Source organism: Bradysia coprophila, assembly GCF_014529535.1.
Source record: "Bradysia coprophila strain Holo2 chromosome IV unlocalized genomic scaffold, BU_Bcop_v1 contig_5, whole genome shotgun sequence".
In the NCBI taxonomy this organism is placed as follows: domain Eukaryota; kingdom Metazoa; phylum Arthropoda; class Insecta; order Diptera; family Sciaridae; genus Bradysia; species Bradysia coprophila.
This window is the reverse complement of record NW_023503374.1, coordinates 4,003,316-4,023,804: the sequence shown is the minus strand read 5'-3', so window position 1 is coordinate 4,023,804 and position 20,489 is coordinate 4,003,316. Positions and strand designations below refer to the sequence as shown.

General features: G+C 36.8%; 5 protein-coding genes across 7 annotated transcripts in view; 4 read left to right on the top strand and 1 right to left on the bottom strand.

Annotated features, from left to right (window-relative positions):
- Positions 1 to 16,112, top strand: part of LOC119071783 (protein obstructor-E-like) — a 26,200-nt gene extending 10,088 nt beyond the window's left edge. The window contains exons 5-6 of the mRNA XM_037176843.1: positions 13,765 to 13,774; positions 16,098 to 16,112. The gene's annotated coding sequence lies outside the window, so the exon portion shown is untranslated. The remainder of the gene's footprint in view (positions 1 to 13,764; positions 13,775 to 16,097) is intronic.
- LOC119071775 (cell wall protein DAN4-like) overlaps positions 1 to 17,200 on the bottom strand; it is a 24,256-nt gene extending 7,056 nt beyond the window's left edge. Inside the window, exons 1-4 of one of the 3 annotated variants that reach the window (XR_005086716.1) lie at positions 16,889 to 17,200; positions 16,149 to 16,812; positions 15,710 to 16,088; positions 7,371 to 7,383 (exon numbers count right to left, since the gene is read on the bottom strand). Coding sequence is in view for 1 of the 3 variants with exons in the window: in XM_037176830.1 (XP_037032725.1) it covers positions 15,776 to 16,088; positions 16,149 to 16,812; positions 16,889 to 16,895 (984 nt within the window). In the remaining 2 variants the exon portion in view is untranslated. Of the gene's footprint in view, positions 1 to 7,370; positions 7,384 to 15,169; positions 16,089 to 16,148; positions 16,813 to 16,884 lie in introns of those variants that run through there. The other 2 variants (XR_005086717.1, XM_037176830.1) reach the window with 2 other exon arrangements.
- Positions 1,518 to 2,968, top strand: LOC119071788 (peritrophin-44-like). The gene is made up of 5 exons (XM_037176849.1): positions 1,518 to 1,675; positions 1,743 to 1,889; positions 1,997 to 2,309; positions 2,378 to 2,489; positions 2,614 to 2,968. Exons 1-5 carry the CDS (start codon positions 1,669 to 1,671, stop codon positions 2,833 to 2,835), a joined length of 801 nt encoding a protein of 266 aa, XP_037032744.1. The 5' UTR covers positions 1,518 to 1,668; the 3' UTR covers positions 2,836 to 2,968.
- On the top strand, positions 6,010 to 20,489 carry LOC119072012 (chitin-binding domain protein cbd-1-like). Its single transcript, XM_037177130.1, has 7 exons — positions 6,010 to 6,144; positions 6,207 to 6,648; positions 6,712 to 6,866; positions 6,929 to 7,112; positions 19,368 to 19,393; positions 19,452 to 20,152; positions 20,276 to 20,489. The coding sequence occupies exons 1-7, from the start codon at positions 6,138 to 6,140 to the stop codon at positions 20,459 to 20,461; spliced, it is 1,701 nt and encodes a 566-aa protein (XP_037033025.1). The 5' UTR covers positions 6,010 to 6,137; the 3' UTR covers positions 20,462 to 20,489.
- Positions 12,025 to 12,987, top strand: LOC119071803 (peritrophin-1). Its single transcript, XM_037176869.1, has 3 exons — positions 12,025 to 12,166; positions 12,229 to 12,692; positions 12,770 to 12,987. Exons 1-3 carry the CDS (start codon positions 12,154 to 12,156, stop codon positions 12,968 to 12,970), a joined length of 678 nt encoding a protein of 225 aa, XP_037032764.1. The 5' UTR covers positions 12,025 to 12,153; the 3' UTR covers positions 12,971 to 12,987.

The window sequence follows — 20,489 nt, the reverse complement described above, 5'->3', positions numbered from 1 at the left end:
TTTTTGAATTTGAGAAAGTATACAAGTGTTGATTAGGAGAGGAAAGAATTTCGGTGTTTTCGGCAATTTGTACAATAAATGAGCCAATGCATCGGCAAGGAGAATGCTGTAAAATAATACAATTATATTCGAACCAAAAATGGTAAAAATTTGGTTCGAATACATAAATCGAATAAAAAATTAACTGAAAGGCCTCAGTAGGAAATCGAAGAAAATATTGAGAGAATTGACTCAGTACGAAATCGAATAATAAATTGAGAGAAAGGCCTCAGTAGAAAAATTTCGATTGGAAATTAAAGATTTTGCCTATGTTCGCTGAAATTGGCTACATTTGTTTAAAATTTAAAAAAAACCCTGTCGGGACTTCGCCCGACTGAAGCAAAAGGCACTTCGGGAATCGCCCGAATGCCCAGTATGGCAAGTCCGGGTCTGCTTTTGAGAATATCTCTAAGATCACCAGTTTCTTATAGTTCATCTTCGAACTTAACCTATGGGATTTAATTCCTCGTTGATTAAAAAAAAGTTTTTGGAAATCCGTTTAGAATTACTCAAGTTATCGTGGCATCAAGGAATGAACAAAATGTGACAAAGGTTTTTGGTCATACATTCCATGTATTTTCAATCATAGTTGTGAACATTGTGTGACAAACATTTTAGAGTGTTTATCATTCGTAAGACCCATGACTTTTAGTCAAGGGAATTATGGCACGGCAGGAAAGTGACTTTTTCAGCACACATACTCCTAATTTTCCGTACTCGCTCCATTGGTGCTGAACTCAAATAATATCGTTGTTCGTAAATAAAAACACGAATTCCAGTGCAGTTCACAAAATAATGTCATACCTCTTCTGATCCAAGATGTGTATATTTTCAGACTTACCACAGATAAATCAGTATATTCCGTTGCGAGCAAAATGATGAATCTACCAACAAAACAAATATAAAAGTACTAACAGATTGAATACACGACACTTAATCCAAAACCAGAAATAACGGGAAAATAGTACTGTGATTGATTGATTCGTAAACAAACAAATTGATTACCTTGGTATCAATGAAAGTTTAATCCACATATATTTACGACGGAAGTATCCAATGATTTAGATAGGAAAGCTACAGTTTGTTTCGAAAGACTAAATACAGCAAGAGTGTCCTCCGACCAATTTCACCACACTTTTGTAGATTTCTCATTAGAACTATTAATTCATCGACTGATACAGAGTATTTCGTGGAGGTGCACCACACCTGCATGACGTCACTAGCTAACAATCCAATTGATGTGTCATCGGGGAAATAAATTAATTAACAAAAAAAATTGTTTTAATTAAACAATGTAATTCGACATGATTTTTGACACCTTGTCTTTTCGATCGATAAATTATAGACTTGAGCTAGGCGAAAAACAAGAATTTTTGGTTGATTTTTAATCTGCGATTAGTGTGAAATTAATTACATTTCTTAGATATGTGTGCTATGCTGAAAGAACAAAATACTTTTTTTTTAATTAGATAAAGGTGGCTTAAGATAATCGTGTGAACAGCATTTGGTTTAAATTGAGGATCGGCCAAGCGAAACTGCCATTGAAATCGAATTTGTCGACCACGAACGTATTAAATTTTTGATTCAAAAAGGTTAATACAACGATAGCATTGGGTGTTAATTACGAAAATGAAGTGTAAATCATCGACTGTGCCTCTACCCACTCAGGATTAAGTGAAAATCTAAAATTTGTAATTTTATAGGGTTCATTGCGATTGTACTAGCTGTGGTAGGAACAGCGTATGCTAATGAGGTAACTATTTGCCACGGCATGCCCGACAACACATTCATTCAAGACGTGTCTAATTGCGCTAATTGGTTCAGATGTACACCAAATGGCCCTGTACCTGGTAAAACATTTTTTTTTTTTTAAATAAAATTAGATTTCAAAGTCTGTGAATCGCATATCCTTCTAGATATGGTTTGAATATTCGACTAAAGCCGTATAAAATTTCAGGAACATGTCCCGAACCGTGGTTATTCAATCCAGCAACAGGAGGATGTGATTGGGCCGAAAATGTTCGGTGCTTCCAATGCTCGCCTACGCAGCCGATTGAAAGTACACGCGTCGAAGGCTCGTGTGTGCAGTTTATTCGTTGCATTAATGGTCGTGCAAGTCAACATGCATGCCAAAATGGTTTACACTTCAATGAACAGAGTCAGCAATGTGATCTACCAGAAAATGCCAATTGTTCCGTTCAGTTTTCCTGTCCGCCTAATATTCCTCCTGGCCAGATGGTTGCTTTCAGAAGCCAAACCAATTGTTCAGAGTAAGAGCGTGAACTCCATTGGGTTGTGATCCTTCGATGCACGTTAATTTCTAATTTTTTTTTGTTAGATTTTACATCTGTACTGGACAAGGTGACCCCATTGCTCAATCTTGTAACCCAGCTCTACATTTCGATCCGGTGACACAACAATGCACATTCCCGAATATGACGGATTGTTCGGTAGGTTTTTCTAACTTTTAGCAGCTACAGGAAATTGCAATCAAATTTTCAGCTGGTTCACTCATGCAAACAAACCCGATTGCTCTTTCTAGCAAAATTGCTCATTTTTTTTGATAATATTCAGATTGGTGATAATCCTGGTCCTGGTCCTGGCGATCCAACAACCACACCAGTCCCGTTCATTTGCCCATCAGATGGACATCACCCACATCCGACAACTTGTTCCTCATTTATTGTTTGTGCTAGCGGTCAGCCACACTTTTTCAACTGTTCCGACGGATTGCACTTCAATCAAAGAACAAGTCAATGTGATCTTCCGTCGAATGCAAATTGCGTCCGAACTTGAAAATGGATTGGCATATGAATGCAACACATTGACCACAAATTAAATTATCGCTGGCAAAGTTTTTTAGATAAATTGTTAAGCTGTAGACTAATCACAGAGTGCAAACGTAAAATATATTTTCCTACATTTCGAATGGGCTTTTGATTCGTCAATGTTTTCAAGGCGGAAAAGGGACCTTAGGACTTTGCATTTTTCCAGCGTAATCTAAAGTACAGTCCAAAGCAATGCCATTCAACGAACGTCAAGTTTTCCAACGCGCAAATTAAAAATCTTAAAGTACCGTACCTCACAACTTGATTACAATATACGTCATTATAAGCGACTAGTTATCTGTTATCGACAACGAGGACAAAACAGAAATTAACGATGACCTCAAGATCAAGGTTCTTTCAGAACCTTGCTCAAGATAATGTTCACTTATATGGACGGACAACCGTACATAAAGTGAATTTAAAGAAGTACAAGTGTCGGTATCCAACCATAAGCGACACTTTAAACAAACGATGTAACGGATTTATTCGTTATTACGGCAATGCGATTGCCGTATTCATGAAACCTTTCAACAAATTTAGTCAAAGTTAGAAGTTTTTTCTTTTCTTTTTTTGTGAACCCCTTATTACCTCTATTAGCTGATTTGTCATCCAATGGAAAGGACACATTTTAGAATGACTAATTCATCACCAGTTGTTCCACCAGTTTCAAAGATTGTGATAAACTCACCTTATTATAACTTTTTACGTCCAAAACATTTCTACAGCGCACAAAAACCTTAGAGAGGCGAATTTTTGAGAGAATTTCATATATTTTCTCACGTAAATTCGCCTCTCTAAGGTTTTTATGCGTTGTAAGGTAGTTTTGTAAATATTTGTTTGGCCCACTTTAACACATAGAATTGCATATGGAACGAAGGAAGTTCTTCAAGTTGATTTCACCAAGGTTCTGAATGAACAGGTTAAGACACTTCTGAGTGACAGGCAGTGACACGCAAATTTTGACAAATAGATACTTTTTATTCAACAGACTCAGGTTTCTTCAATTTGACATTTCAAACAATATGTAATGAGTGTGTTCAACAAAATGTATGTATTTGTCAAAATTTGTGTGTCACTCGCCTTCGTGGATGTCTTAACCTGTTCTTTCAGAACCTTGGATTTCACACACAAACTGTGCTGAGTGTGTTTATCAATTTCGGTGTTATCCGCCTTCGTGGCTGTCTTAACCTGTTGTTTCAGAACCTTGCCTAAAATGGCTGAATACCACATGCTATTTATTTCATTTCTTCAAAGTGGACAAAAATGCGGTTTTTCACAACCAACTGACCAAGTGGAGAAATAGTTATTTTCTTGACGCCTGCTTAAATGCCTTTTTATCGAATGAGAGGCCTTTTAGCCTTTTAGCATAAGTTAGGAACAATTTTTATTTTGAATGTTGTATTGCTTCGGTGGTGTTCCGAACATTGAAATAATTTTTTATGCATGAAGATTGCAAGTTACTTGACAATGAAATTGAAATTTGGAAATAAAATTTTTGTTTTACGCGCCCTGACGAGATTTGAACCCCAGACAAACAAATTTCAGTTAGGAACAATGTTTTTCCTAAACGAAGTCACGATATTTCAACACTAGTTAAAAAAAAAAGAAAATTCGACCTTGAGCGAATTCTTTCGCTCTTGGTGAAATTTCCTATTTTCTCCTCTTGGTTAACAAATAACTAAGTAAGTAAGTCAACGATGTGCCTCTTCCGAAAATTTAATTTTCACATTACTTGCAACCATAATAGTATATTTCGTACCTAGGACTAAAGGTCATTTTTAGCGTGTGAGAGGCTTCCAGTAGGCATGGGCGATAATCATAATGATTATCGATAATTATCGACTTTTTTTTATCGAAAAATATCAAAAAAATATCGATAATCGATAATTATTGATATTTTGATAATTATCATGATATCGATAATTCGATATATGAATATTTCGGTCCGAAAATTTTCATAATAATTTATTTCGAATATCGAATTTCGATGTTTTGATAATTATCGATAATTATTAAATTATCGATAACGATATGATTAATCAATTATCGATAATTTCTTTCGATTGATATTATCGATAATTTTGAACGTCTCCCATCTCTAGTTTCCAGACAGAGCCGAAGGCTAGGTCTGGAATCGAATACGCTAAAAATGACTTTTAGTCCGTGTGGTACGAATAATATTTTTCATATTCTAGGTACTAGGTACGAAATAGTTTTATGCAACTAGTTGCAAAAAGTGGGAGTTTTTGTCACTAGATGTGATGTGATAACCACATCGTGTGACAAAAACTACCACTTTTCGCAAAGAGTTGCATACAACGTTTTTTGCAACAAGCTGCGAAAAATGAACTTTTGAAATGCAAAACATAACTCTACCTTTAACATACATTCTACTGTATGAACGAAACATGGTATGAGTGATCAAGTAGATTGCATTTATGTACGCTTTAAAAATTGATTCACTGCGATTATATATCTCAGTGGACGAATGGTTAGAGGTGTTGCTCGATAAGCATTGGGTTTTGGTGTCGATGGTTCGAAATTTGGTCAGGGCAGAATTTTTATTTACGGTTAATGGTTCAGATATTCAGAAGGAGTGGTGAAAAGTAAATCCATTTCACCACTAGTGACGAAAAGCATATATATGAAAATCCATTTCACAACTAGTGGTGAAAAGTAAAACATAGAAAACCAGAGAAAAAAGACCATTCGATCGCCACCCAAATCACGCATGAAAAAGTTCAGTTTTCGCAGCGCAGTTGCAGAAAATATTTTTTTAAATAAATATAGTTCAATGTATGGCCATTCGAGTATCGAAGAATGAACCAACCCTTCTCTGATCTCTATTGTTTTCGAAGTGCACACCATTGCTTACACAGTATATAAGGATTTGCGTCACATTTTCACTTTTGAGGGCTTTTGGACACTGAACTTTAGTTCAATTTTTTTTTTATCGCGGAAGACCCGCGTACGAACGTGAGCGTTGACCAAAAGTTTCGCAAGATATTGTTGTTGTGTATACTGTTTTCGTAGAATTTTTTATCAGCAATTGCGGAAATCGTTGTAAATTAATTCAATTAGTGAAAATCAAATGATTGGGCTTTTTTTTCGTGAATCAAAGCTTTTATGAGAAAATGTTCCAACTATATCTGATTGATGATAATAACAAAGAAACATCACCGAAATCAGATATTTTAAAACTGAAATTATTTCGAAAAATCGACTCTGTATTGAACGAAACTTTGACCTGAAAAGTAATTATTCACCAGCATGCTTTGTAAGCAATCATTGTGGCAAAAAAAATTAGAAATTCTTTTCAAACAAAATGTTAATTTCCAGACATTTTGGCGTTGTCGCTTTGCTTAGGCATTGCAAATTCCATGGAATTGAATATTTGTCAGGACAAACCAGACGGTCTTTTCATTCGTGATCATTCGTCTTGTGCAAAATATATCGGCTGTTACAACAACATGGCACTTTACGGAGAGTGTCCGAAAGGATTTGCTTTCAATCCAACGAATGGAATGTGTGACTATCCAGAGAATGTAAACTGCGAAAACATCTGTCCCCAGAACGGTACATCGACATTCAGATTTGAGAAATCCTGCACGAAGTATGTTCGCTGCATCGGTGGTACAGCATCATTTGTCGAGTGTCCAGCTGGTTTGTACTACGACCATCATCATGGTAACTGCAATTTACCGGAAGAAACCGATTGCGAAATATTGATCTGTCAATCATCGGGATCCTATTTCGTTCCGAGTCACGAAGACTGTGCTGAGTAAGTGAATCGGTCAGTGATTGCTTTAACTGTGGTGATTTATTCTTTCAACCATCGTAATAGCTACTACGAATGCAATAATTTTGTTCCAACCATACGAAAATGCTCGGAAGGATTATACTACAACGAATTGACACAAATGTGCGACGTGAAAAGTAATGTCCCTTGCATTATGGTTCCAGAGTACTCTGAAGAGGAGAATGATTACGCTGATGACAGTAAGTTAGAGCTCGTCCTTGTTTGTGTGAACATTCTAACTAAAAATCTTTTCCGTTTCTAGTTGGTATTTCATGTCCACCAACTGGCGCCCACTTTTACCCACATCCAACCAACTGTCAATATTACTTCTTATGTGTGAATGGCATCAGTGCAAAACTAGACTGCGGTCATAACATGGTCTATGACTATTCCACACAGAAATGTGACTTGGCTGCACGTGCCGTATGCATTAAATCTGTCTTTTAAATAGCGGATGCACATTTTGCTAATTAGAATGTAAATAACGAACAAATAAAAAGTCATTCTATTGATGATCATCGTTATACTTTGTCTGCTAACCGATTTTTGTGGCCAAGCTCACCACAACTGTTAAAGTCAGTTTTTTTTGTCAGTTTGTGAGTCATCACTGTACATCAACTTAAATCAGACGAACGGCTATTCATCTCTTATTGATAACGGCGACAAAAATAATGACAACCTCTGGGTAATGTGGTCCTTTATACAGAAAAATACATGCTAAAAAAATTGAAGTACAAGATTTGACATCAACCGTTTAAAAATACTTTGATCAATGGAAGTATTAGATCCGATAATAATACTGGTCATAGTCATACCGTCTGTAACAGGTTAAGTTCACACAGTGTATTAGGTCACTTATTTGACGTTTAAAAAAAAGCCGCTCCTGCCAGGTTTATTATACTTTGCCTTGCAATCAGCATTAAAATACTAGAGCATTTAATCAAATCAAATAAATTTAGTCAGAAACGTGAGTTGAAGTCAACTTAATGGTGCCGAGGCCTTACCACAAGCTTTTGAGAAGAAAAAAACTCACTTGTCAATAGGGCAAGTGGTGGACATACTACTTTTTGTATAATCTCGGCTTCGCCTCGGATCTGTAAACACAAGAGGCCATTGATAAACAAAGTGATAATAGTTTATACCAACCCCAGGTTATCAAAAGTACAATGAAAATTCAGTCATCTAACCTGGAATGGTGGCGTAAGATGTTTATGTTCGAGGATTTCACTCCATTTCTTTTTTAGCTCCGTACGAAGTACAAGGGGCTAATAGGATTACGATGCCGTGTGTAATTGATGGAATTCGAAGCAGACGGTAAGGGCAAAGTGTTTGCCTGTGTTCATAGATAACGAATCCGCAATAAAAATTTTGTCTGTCCGTCTGTCCGTCCGTCTGTCTGTCCGTCCGTCCGTCCGTCCGTCCGTCCGTCCGTCTGTCTGTCTGTCCGTCCGTGTGTCACGTCGATATCTTGAGTAAATCAAATCCGATTTGAAAATTTTTTTTTCCCTGAAATATAGTCGAAATAGTGAGGCTAAGTTCGAAGATGGGCAATTTTGGGTCGACCCCTCCCGAGCTGGGGCCCCATAACTGATTTAACGTTTTCCGAAGATATCTGCGGCCATTCAAAGGCTAAACATGTAAGTGATACGTCAAATAAAAGATGTTTACAATACCGATCGACAAAAAAAAGTTTGTGGAAATCAGATGATCGACTCGTTAGTTAGACCCCTTGCAGTGAACTAGGTACAGAGTGGCAAGCCGTTTTTGCTTGTAGGTTGGCGAAATTTGAACAGATTTCGATGGATTTTGCTTTATTAGATAGGTATTGACCGTACCAATCAGGGAAAAAAAAGAATGGAATTCGGTTTACAGAAGCGTGAGCTAGGTCTATTGGAGTGAGCTTATATGTGGCTACTCGGCCGTACAGTGAACGTGGTGTTTTTTGTTAATATATCGAGTAAACTTTGACCGAATTTCATAAATTTTTTTTTGTTTGTACTAATTTCCACCTCCTAACAAAATGGCCGTCGGCCGCCATTTTGGATTTTTGTAAAAACAATAGAAATCGGTGAAAATGATACTTACAAAGTTACTGATCAGTGGGAAGTGATTGGTTATGTGTGTGGTGTGTTTCAAGCATCCCAAATATGGATATCTATTTATAAATATATACAGCTATATTGAGCTATATACCGGTGTAGATAGTTCTTTTGAGCTATATACTAGCATATTTATTAGTAAAATGTTTATTTATAGGTAAATATAGGTTAATATAAATTGTTGCAAAAATTTTTAAATTTGGGTTACAGTTGAAAGGAACGTCGTACGGGGCTTCGTAATTGCGCTATGCGTGCACATTTCATAAGAATTTTAGGTTAGTAGGTTTAGGGTAAGAGTAGGGCGACCGACGAACTAGGGTCGCGTACGCAATAGATGTACGGGTTCGTACGGGGCTCAGTCGCAGCGAACGCTCCGACTGGTCTGACGGCTCGTTTGAAATAAAGATGAAGATTGATATTCAAAACAAAAAAGTGACCTGTGAGTCACAGGCTGTGACCATGACCAAATCGAAAAACAATGTTTTGTTACTCGGTGACAAGTTATACATATTTCTGCAAAGAACATACGCTGGTTACACACCGTGTTTCACACCAAAAACTCACCACGCCATACAAATTCAATTTTGGTGAATTTTTTTGTATGGAAAAGGTCTAGTTCCCGCGTATCTAATAAAATAGCGATCTGCGTGACCTCCCCAAGGTATACAGCCTTGGAAATGTTAAACAAATTAAAAATGGAGATTCTAGGACTTCGAACGTCATGATAGCCTTTTGGATTACATTTCCTAATGTCAATGAAAAGCTAGATACTCAGTACATCTCCTACTTCTCAGTATTTGTCAACAGATTAACGCAATATCTTCTACTTCATTAGGTTTAACATACATTCTGCCATATAAGGCCACATTGTTCACACGTCAAATTCATTTTTTTTTGTCGTCTGTGTCGTTAAATGATGTCCTACTTAGCTATCTGAAATTTATAACACTTGAATTTGTGACTAGTGGTACCCACTAGACACGTTTCATTCGTTTTGCTGTAAAAGTACTAGTGCACAGTACCAATCAAACATTGAGTAGTGGTGCCCAAGCCTCATTTGTCCTCAGAAATCGGCGCCACTGTCGCAAAAATTTTCACTTCAAATAGCTACGCAGTTGCAGACTTTTGGGCCCCGTACGAAGTACTGGGGGCTTATAAGATTAATATGCCGATTGTAACATGTTGAATTGGAAGCAAACGGTAAGGACAAAGCATTTGCCTATGTTCATAGAGAACGAACGCTAGAGTTGTTAATGATACGTCAAATGAAAGATATTTACAATACCGATCGACAACTCGTGAGTTAGAACCCTTGATGTGAACCAGTACAGGGCGCGAAGCAGTTTTTCTTGTAGGTCGGCCAAATTTGACCGGATTTCGACTAGGTCCCTTGAAGTGAGCTCATATCCGGCTACTCGGCCGTACATTGAACGTGGAGTATTTTGTCAATATCTCGAGTAAATTTTGACCGAATTTCATGAACTTTTTTTTGTTTGAAAGGTATTAACGAATGAAAAGCGGTACTACTATTTCCGGTTTCCTAACAAAATGGCTGCTGACGGACGGCCATATTGGATTTTATTAAAATCGATATAAATCGGTAAAATGAAGTGAAATTCATCCGTTTTCGCCAATTTTTGTAAAATCTGAGACTTGCACACTAAATAGCGTGCTGTGGAAAAATTTCTAGAATTAGGTTAAATAAATTCCTTTTATTAATCCTAAATTTGTACCTGTACATGACACAAATTCCACCCATGGAGTGGCTTCTATTCTTAACAAAAATTACCCTACTCTATTTATCCAGAACCATGGAAACTGGCCTGATTCAGGAGAATCAGGGGAAAACATTAACTATCGTTTTTTATTCTCATTCGAAAGAAGATAATAAACATCGTCCAATGACTGGGTTGACAGCAATGTATCGAGCACAGAAGCTGAATTTCCACGTTGAATTAGGTCCTTGGACTGAGGCCCTAAGTGTTTTTTGCACATAAATCGAGTAAATTTCATCCGATTTTGCTAGTTTTTGTTTCATTTGAGAGGTAATTGAATACCGAAAATTGGCAAAAAAATTTGGGGTAATTAAATAATGTCGTAAATTGTTGCTTTTATTTGAGAAGTACCTCGTACGGGCTTTCGTAATTGAGCAATTTTAAAAATGAACACTTTCAGTAAATTTAACCATGCCCAACTTGACTAGGTGGGCAATAATGCCTAGGACGCAATCGGGTTACGGAAGCATTTTGGTAACAGACGCATTAGAGGGTTGTAGACGTATTGGGGTTACGGGCGTATTAGGGCTACGGACATATGGTTACGGAGGACGAAACAGGATTACGGGTCGTACGGGGTTCAGTCGCAGCAAACGCTCCCACTGTTCTGACGCCTTGTTTTTATAGTTTTTGCTGGCTCTTTTCACTTTTAACAGCAACCAAATCACCAGAATAATTATTGAGTTTATACTGCCTTTGTCCGATGTAGTTTCAAGTGATCTACGAATAGTACATTACTGTACCAGTGAAGTAATTTGATCGAGATATCAAATTATTTCACGTGTAAAGTATGGCGTTTTACTTTACGAGCGAGGGAAAGGGTCTTCACTAGTGAGGGAAAGGCCACATTACCTCACTAGTAAAGTAAAAGTCTTTTAACGTTTCCTCTAATAGTATTTTGAGAGTGATAAGAGTGGGTCTAAATGGTCAAGAGTTCTTTAAAATTCTAAGAAATTTCGAAAGCTCCTTATATTGGAAAAAAGTTACGGATCGACCTTTGATCTTATTCCCGATTTATTTTGAGAGCACACCATGTAGCGCCATGTACTAATTATTATCAAGAAAATAAATTTATTTACACGAATGTTTTATCAAGTACACAATTGGGAATTGTAGATAGTGGCGATTGTGAATTAAGAATGTTGTATTGGGCATACATACAGCCATTTTAGCATAAAAAATACTATTCATTCAAGCGTCATTGCTCCATATTAATTTAAGTGGAACATGTAACTTTTAGCACCTACACTTTGGCCAAAATTATAAGTCCCCCAACAAAAATTTAATTAATTTAATTACACCGATACCATTGTCTGACAGCGATTTCTTGTTCGCTATTGTACAAACCAGCAAAATATTTAATCAATCTAGAGTAAAGACGTAAATATTGATACAATCATTAACCGAAAACATGTCGAGAATCTCAACCTGATGTCGATAAATCAATAAAGAAACCAAACGACTGTTTTAAAATTCATTGAATTTAACCGTGCGTTCAAGTAAAATTTCTGTTTAATGAGCTGAATCAAAACATAGATTGGTCAGTACCATTAAATTTTTCATTAGAAAAACACTTCGTATTACTTGTGAGTGAATTTTGTTTTAATAAAGTGATGGCTATTGGAGGTGATAAACGTTTTTCAAACCAAAACGACCCATTTAATTGATGAACATAATTTGTCCTTTAGAAGTAATATTTGCAAGTTGTTTGCTATTGAACATAGCCCATGGATCGATTCTAACAAAAGCCGTACAACCTAATCGTTGCAATGGCAGAGACGGGATATTTATAAAAAATGAGAAAGGGTGTGAGTGGTTCTTTTACTGTCACAATGGTCAGCCATTGGAAGCATTCTGTCCGGGCACATTTTGGTTCAACGAAGATTCCGGTATCTGTGAGGATCAAAAGAACGTGTACTGTACGTTAAACGACCCAGTTCCACCACCTGTCATTGTGCCGGAGGATCTTGATGAGCCAGTGACATGCCCGGCAATGGACACGAGTTCAATAACATTTATTGCAAGTCGAATCGATTGTAGTCGGTTTTATATCTGTTATCATGGCGTTCCCATAAGGCAACAGTGTATAAAAGAAATGCATTGGAATGCGGCGACGAACAGGTGCGACTATCCCGATAATGCCAAATGTCTGGTAAGAAGCACCAACTTAAATTATTTCTTTTTGTTTAATTTGAAAACAATAATCTGGTCAAAACTTTTTACTTGAAGATCGTACAACCGTTACCAATATGTCCGATGAAGGGTCAAGTGTTTTTCCCGCATCCGGAAATGTGTGACTACTTCTATTATTGTCAGAACGGCTATTTAACTGTTCAGCAATGTCCATTCTATTATCATTGGGATACAGTAACTCAGTCGTGCAGGTGGCGAAACTTAGCGCGGTGTGCATCAAAAAAGTATTTGGTGTGAACAAATAAACGAAATTCATTTTAAAGGGAAAAGGTTTTTAATCATCAACAAGGGAAAAAATTGACAAACCACAACAACTCCCAAATCAGAAAACGTCAGCTCTTATCTCTCAGATATTTTTATCGCAATAAACCAGGGACTATTTTTGAGAAAGCATTTTCCAATTTTACAAAATTTTTCTAAATTTTCCAGATAAAATTGACGAAAATTTGTTGTCAAAAATTTTAATAACCACAAGGCTATAAACTTTGGGGAGGTCACACAGACCGTTACTTTATTGGATACGCGGGATACGCTGTGAATTTTTGTATAGATGGTGTATACAAAAATTCACAGCGGCGAAAACCATCACAGGAGGTGAATTTTTGCATCCGCCATTTTATCGTCAACTGTAGTGTGTCACCGGCATATCTTTGTGCTAATCCACATTTATCTCCTACATAGTTCGTTTATTTGAGGTGGAATTAAGAGGTACCGAGTCTTCAGTTTTGATATAGACCAAATACTATGACGCCATCTTGTTGCATTCGAATGAAACGCTTGTGATTGTTCTTAATATCATTATAGTTATCCTTAAGTATAGTTTCCAATTAAAAAGAGCACTACGTTTAGCCTCCGTCTACATGACAGTGAAAAATAGAACAAAAGAATTGTCACGCAAACGGAGTGGAAATTGAATTGACTTTTGTCACTTATCTTCAATTTTCGTGAAATTCTCTTTAGCGATGTCAAGGTTCCGTCCAATTAAGTGTAGGTCGTCAGCATATCCTAAGAACAGACTCAAATTTCTGAAGATTATACAGCTGGTTTCCACGCCGCTCTCTCTTATCACCTTCTCAAGAACAATGTTGAAGAATAAAGCCAGCCTTGTCTAAGTCCTTCTAAGGCGTCAAAATATCAGATAGATTGTTTTCGAATTCTAACCTTGGCTCTCACATTCTAGCCAAATCAATATGTTTTTTTGGGGAAAACAAATTCCATCTTCGCATTCCATAGTTTCCTCCGAAATATCCTGTCATATGCCGTTTCAATATCACTAAACAAATGGTGTAGAGCAACACTCAACTCTCTGCATTTCTCCATGATCTGTTTGATGCTAACTGGTCTGTTGTTGAGCGATCCTCCCTGATATTCACCAGTTGTTGGTTCCGAATACGCCATGGAATGAGCAGAAGTAAATTAAATGTGAAAAATCATTGTCAAAATCAAGTAATTTACTCAATGTGAAACCACAGTTGTGCTAGTTAAGGTTCACATTAATTATTCGTGACGTAAGTTTATGTTTTCATTATTTGGTGTGGCAACTTTATGAACCTAACCATGACCCATTTTTCTTCTGTTTTTCGTTGTGTATAGCTAATCCAATGTAATGTAACTGATCAATTTTGTGTATAAAACTCAGTCAATATTTAAGCTGCGACAGACGGCAAAAATACGACCAGTTATGGGCTGTTCACATATGACGTCACGCTATAAGTGGGGAGGGGGTGTTTTACAAAACGTGACGAGAGAAGCCGGGGGAAGGGGGAGGGTTATGCGAACCGTGACGTCACGTTTAAAAAAATTAAGAATCGATATTAAGTTTAATTAGTCATTTCTCTGCACAAATTAAAACAGAAAATTTTTATAGATCCGTCAGCGACGGTCGTACACTAACTTAGGCATGTTGTTGTTTAAAACGATTCACATTTTATATGCAACTTCAGTTTTTTTGAAGGGGGTGAAGTACTCGAAACGTGACGTAATTCTAAGGGGGGGGGGGTAGCGTGAATATGACACAGCGTGACAAGGGGAAAGGAGGTGTCGAAAATTCGATAAAATAGCGTGACGTCATATGTGAAGAGCCCCTTATTATCGAGTCTATTACTTCCATAGATGAAACTATTTTTAATCGGTTGATTTCAAATCTTGTACTTCAATTTTGAAACATGCATTTTGCTATATAAAGGACCATATTACGCAGAGCTTCTTACTATTTTTGTCGTCGTTATCCATAACAGGTGAGTGGTGATACTCAGTGATGCGACTCTCTGCTTTTCTTAGTTCCACAGGTTTCATAAATACTAATACACTCGCACTTTACTTATAGAATGAGAATACAAACATTGCAGAAATCTTTCGAAACCAAAGTGCTTATCGCAGTTGTCGCAAACATGCCCAAAAATTATATCAATGAATGTAAAAGCTATTTCGAATTGACAAAAATTTTTATTTTCTTATTTCAAATTCCATCTACAAATATTTTTGATTTTACAATTAATTCGGTATATCGTAGGACCAAGCACAGTTGCTTTTTGCAATGTGCATCTACAAAGCTTGACCTTTTCGAAACGCATATTCACGTAATGTCGACAGTGATGACAAAAATACACGTTGACCACAATATGTCAAAATGTAGCAAAATCTAGAAAGATAGTTTGAACCAAACACTCGATTTTACACGCAGCACCCAACGAAACTGATTCATTACTTCATGACATTTGCGGTAATTTTCATTTCCAAGGGGCTACGCCAGCAAAATTACGTAGTTGTTTGGACGTTTTTATTGTGAGCAATAGCACTTGCCTTCGGGCGGACTACCATCTTTCAAAATCTTTAAAATTAAAATGTCTAACAAGGATGTAATCTACTATTATTAACCGCTCTACACTTACATTGAAAAGGACATTTTTTTTGCACACGCACAAGACTTACAAGTGAATGAAACTAAAACACACCTCCGAAAATCGTCTAGTAAACTAAGGCTTCATTAAACCCAACCAAATAAATAGAACTCATCCAGCTTATTATAAATTAGAAATTTAGCTACGCACGATACAAAACACATTTAGCAACCGTTTTCAATTTACACGATTGAGTCTCACTATCAAAATGGTAAAAGAACGGACACTGTTGCACAGTCATATGACCGAAATTGCAGTAGAGAAACCATTCGCAATTTAAAGGATGAGGATAAATTCGAACCTCATCTCTGGGACACACAGGAAAGAAGCTAGGCATTGGGGATACCGTACACTTTGTCTCTTCAATGCTGTCACACTTTTGAGTGTTAATGTTCCAATGAAGATTCGGTGAGCACGTCATTTCGATTGGCTTATTGTGATAGCAAATGTAATATCTGAGAAGAAGAAAATTATTTCAACAAAAAAAATGAAAATTTCTTATGGTCCAAACTCACTTAGAACAATGAGTGTTACTGGCTATAAAAACGATTTTGTCGGGATCGTCGTCGGGGCATGTCACCTGTTCTGGATTTTCTGGTATTTCAGGCATTTCGGGTGTAACTGGCCTAACCGTTGTTGTTGAAGTAGGTGTGATGGTAGTTGTGGGAAGGATTATGGTTGTTGGTTGACTTGTAGTTGTTGAAGTGGTCGTGACTGTAGTTGCCTGCGGTGTTGTTGATTGAGTCGTTGTAGATGTGGTTGTCGGTACAGTGGTTGTTGATGAAGCTGTTGTTGTTGGTGATTGAGTGGTTGTTGACTGAGTTGTCGTGGTCGGTGATTGGGTTGTTGTTGATTGCGTAGTCGTTCGTGTAGTTGTAGTTGACTGAGTTGTCGTGGTCGGTGATTGCGTAGTCGGTGACTGGGTTGAGAACTGGGAACAGTCAACATTTGATTCCAGATCACACGGCGGCCGTAACGGATTAAACGCCAGTCCATCCGGACATACACCCATATTTACTTCGCCATTATTGCATACGATAAAATATTTGCATCCCAGTGGATGGTCCAAAAAACTTCCGTTTGGCTGATCGTGACATGGATTGTCTGACTGTCGACTTGGAAAGCAATTTGCCTTGAAATTGAACGAAGCCAAAGCAATGCAAACGAAAACCATGTAATCTAGAATTGAGTTTATTTACTTTAATATCACGGTCCAGAGTTAACAGTTTGGACTTGGAAATCTATATTTACCTACATTTCATAGTCGCACGACGAGCATACACACAAACACGTTCATTTAACTGATAGGAGTGCTTCAACGAAAAATTCTTGCCGCGATTCAACTCATATATTTTTATCTGTTAATGGATGCTGTTTTCGTTGAGTACTAATCAGAAAATTTCGAGCAACGTGTATTTTCCCACCATAAAATTGGTGATTACGTTTCGTTTTACATGGTGAGTTCAGTTATACTTATGTTTGTTGTGTGTGCAAAATATTCTTTTTATTATAAATTAAGGAATATTGAGTATCTGTAGAGATCAAATATTTGATTATTTAATATTTGATACTTAAATGGATTCTTACACTTTCTGGTTAAATACTATACCGTCCACAGACAATCGAACTCCAATGATTATATATATATCGACTTGGTGAATCTAATGTATTTATAATCAAAGAGAAATTGCCGCCTCATGTTTGTTTTAATGTAAAAATTGTGTAAATTATAATTGTAAAACGAAAAGTAAATTCAATGTCGCATAGATTATTACCCTGCACGTTTCTCAAAATTACTTGCAATATGATTTATATACACACTCGGTAAATACTTCCGGTAATTGATAGAAAAATTGCAAACTGAAGATAACACAGTAAATGTACTACATGATGTCTAGCCAATCTGATAATTCAATGGAAGAGGTCGTTCAGAAGAGTTAGCACTATAGTCAATAATCATGGTCCTACACGAAACATTTCACAAACAACATTTACTTCAATGATCAACTACCATGGACAAAATAAATCAATTTGTCAAAAAAAAGCTTCACAATCGCCAAATTAACCTTTTATAAACGGCAAACGTATGCAACCCAATCCAACGATTAGATTTATTGCTTACGAACAGATAGCCCAAGTCTGCCGTACTTTCCATAAGAGACTTAGTGGAAATTTTAAACAAAAGAATTATTTTGTTTAAATTTTTCACGAAGTTCCTCATGCAAATTACGACAGAAATTGAGTCAAATGCCAAGTTGTTACATTACCAGCATCAAAGACAAAGAAGAGAAAGAACCAGCAGGATTATACAAGATTCCGTGCAAATCTTGTGATTCAGTTTATTTGGGTGAATCACTACGTTTCGTTGAAAAAATAAACGATCCCGAAGGAAATGTAAGACGACGCGAATGTAAGAAATCTGCAGCAGCAAGACATGTCATACCTAACAAAAATCACAAAATCGAATGGAAAAATTCAAAAATAATAATAAAAGAGAGTAATTACCACCTACGAAGCATCGAAAAACGTTTGACAATTCAGCAATATACAAGTCAATTCAATGACCTGCCGAAATCAGACACATTTTGAAGTGGACTTGTTTTTATGTTCCTAGATAGGTTTCTAGAGACTAGGGATAAAAGGATGAAAAGTAGAGTTTTCGTGTGAATTTTATTGATCCGAGGCGAAGTCGATGTCAATAAACACACGAAAACGACCCCATTACCCAGTAGCAATTAGGGGAAGGAGTTTGTTTGTTTTTTTTTCCTCAAGGGTTTGCTTTTGTTTTTGTGGCTTTTCGGATGCACCGGAACCGTCAGAAGTTCGCCAAAATAATCAACCTTTAACCATACCTTCAACAGCTCGTAGCTCGTCAGGGGTGCATTCTATCCCCCATAATCGACTAATGGCCCCAAAAGTACATGCAATTACCTTTCTAATAACACCTCACACGACCTTGTGCGTTTCGTGTAGCCGGAGAAATTTCCATAAGAAAAGTGCATGAATTCGGTCATGCATCGAGGAACTTTCAAAAAAATATTTTTGGTTTCTAGGGATTAATACATATCTAGGCACACCTAAAAAAAGTCCGCTCGAACGCAGACAAAGGTTTGGTTTTAAATCGAGCATCAATACCAACACCAACAAACTAATTGGATGAATTGTTGATATCTTTTTGACTTTATTCGATATTACTAAACCATATACTCGAGATATGACATGGAGCGCTGATGCTGATCGTCTCCCCAAAATTACATGGAATTGAATTGGAACCTTACACAATCAGGCAATCATATCCCAATTTATTGAATCATTCACTTCTTTAATAATGTAGAATTATTAGGATTGATACAAATCTTGTACTTCATCAGTTTAAATATGAAACTTCCTACGTTAAGCAGAGCTAACCGATTATTTTCGTAGTTGTTGCCGTAAGCATTTTCGTGCAAGTTTTAGTTACAACGACATTGTCTGTTGAATGGTTAAAAACTTTACGAAAATGATGACAGCTGAAAATCGAAGCCCCTGAAAATTTCTGGAAATCCAATTTTGGAGATCTGTTTACCCCTCGTTAATTTTAAATTATTTAAAGATGATGTTTGACAATTTACTATTTATTTTAAAAGGTTTTCCGTTATCTATTAAAAATCTAAATTGAAGAATTATGTTGACTCCTACGCACCTTTTTATGGATGTGCCTATTTATCAGTATCTTCTAACTAAACCTTTCACAGTAACAGCGGGCGTGTCAAAATGAAAGGTTCAGTCTGAAAATTGATATTCAAAAAATTTATTGCTAATCGTTCCGTTTTGTCTAGGAAAAAGCGCAATTCTGATTTTCTTATGCTTTGCATTGACTCCATTGAATAATGGCTTTCGTGTTGAGCGGAACGATGACGATTCTGTTCGGCCTTTAGACGAAGACGAGATCTTCAATGAGATCCACGAAGACGAGATCTTCAATGAAATCCACGAAGATGAGGTCTTCAATGAAATCCACGAAGATGAGGTCTTCAATGAAATCCACGAAGCCGATGAACAAATTACAATTACAAGTCCTGTAACTGAAGATTTTGGTGTTGACGGAAATTTGGAAAACGGTTTTCCCACTGAACTTTGTGACGCAGAGGGATCAAAAATGTTTTTACCGATTACCAGAAACTGTTCGTTATTTTATGATTGCACAAACAAGGAAGGGAGTGCTTGTCCACATGGCATGTGGTTCGATCCCAACTACCTTGACGATACATTCTGTCAATTTCCAGAAGTTATTTGTGCCGCCGATAATACCATTTGTAGCTGTGCTCAAGATTATCCACCTCCACCGCCTGATCCTTTGATTGAATCGTCAGTATCATGTTTGAAAGATAATCGGTTTCATGTAATGCCAAGTCGAGTGAGTTGTGGCCGATACTTTATTTGTCACAATGACATGAAATACCGAATGGAATGTCGACAAGGACTGCATTACAATGACAACACGGAAACGTGTGATTATCCGGAAATTGTTAATTGTAGAGTAAGTATAATGACAGTATGTTACTTGCACAACTGAGTATTCTGGTGACTCTTATAATAATCAGACACGATTTTTGAACGTTTTTCCTTGGTATGAGATTTTGATCAAAGATTTTTCTTACAGATGCAAGACCCAGAATGTCCATCTGAGGGTATAAAATTTTTGCCAGACGCAACGCGTTGTGAAGTCTTCTACTTTTGTGTACATGGCTTCAAAACCAAGCAAATATGTCCATTTTACCATATCTGGGATATACGATCAAACTCTTGTAGACGACAAGATGAGGCAGTATGTCATTTGGAGCAATAAACTTGAATCAAGTTACTTGTTGTAAATA

Bases quoted from the DNA above. Each gene is read 5' to 3' on its own strand.
- LOC119071788 (XM_037176849.1), top strand. The intron at 2,310-2,377 runs GTAAGAGCGTGA...TTTTTTTGTTAG, and splicing joins AGCCAAACCAATTGTTCAGA to ATTTTACATCTGTACTGGAC. The intron at 2,490-2,613 runs GTAGGTTTTTCT...GATAATATTCAG, and splicing joins CGAATATGACGGATTGTTCG to ATTGGTGATAATCCTGGTCC.
- LOC119072012 (XM_037177130.1), top strand. The intron at 6,649-6,711 runs GTAAGTGAATCG...CCATCGTAATAG, and splicing joins AGTCACGAAGACTGTGCTGA to CTACTACGAATGCAATAATT. The intron at 7,113-19,367 runs AATAGCGGATGC...AACCTTTCACAG, and splicing joins TGCATTAAATCTGTCTTTTA to TAACAGCGGGCGTGTCAAAA.
- LOC119071803 (XM_037176869.1), top strand. The intron at 12,693-12,769 runs GTAAGAAGCACC...TTTTACTTGAAG, and splicing joins CCGATAATGCCAAATGTCTG to ATCGTACAACCGTTACCAAT.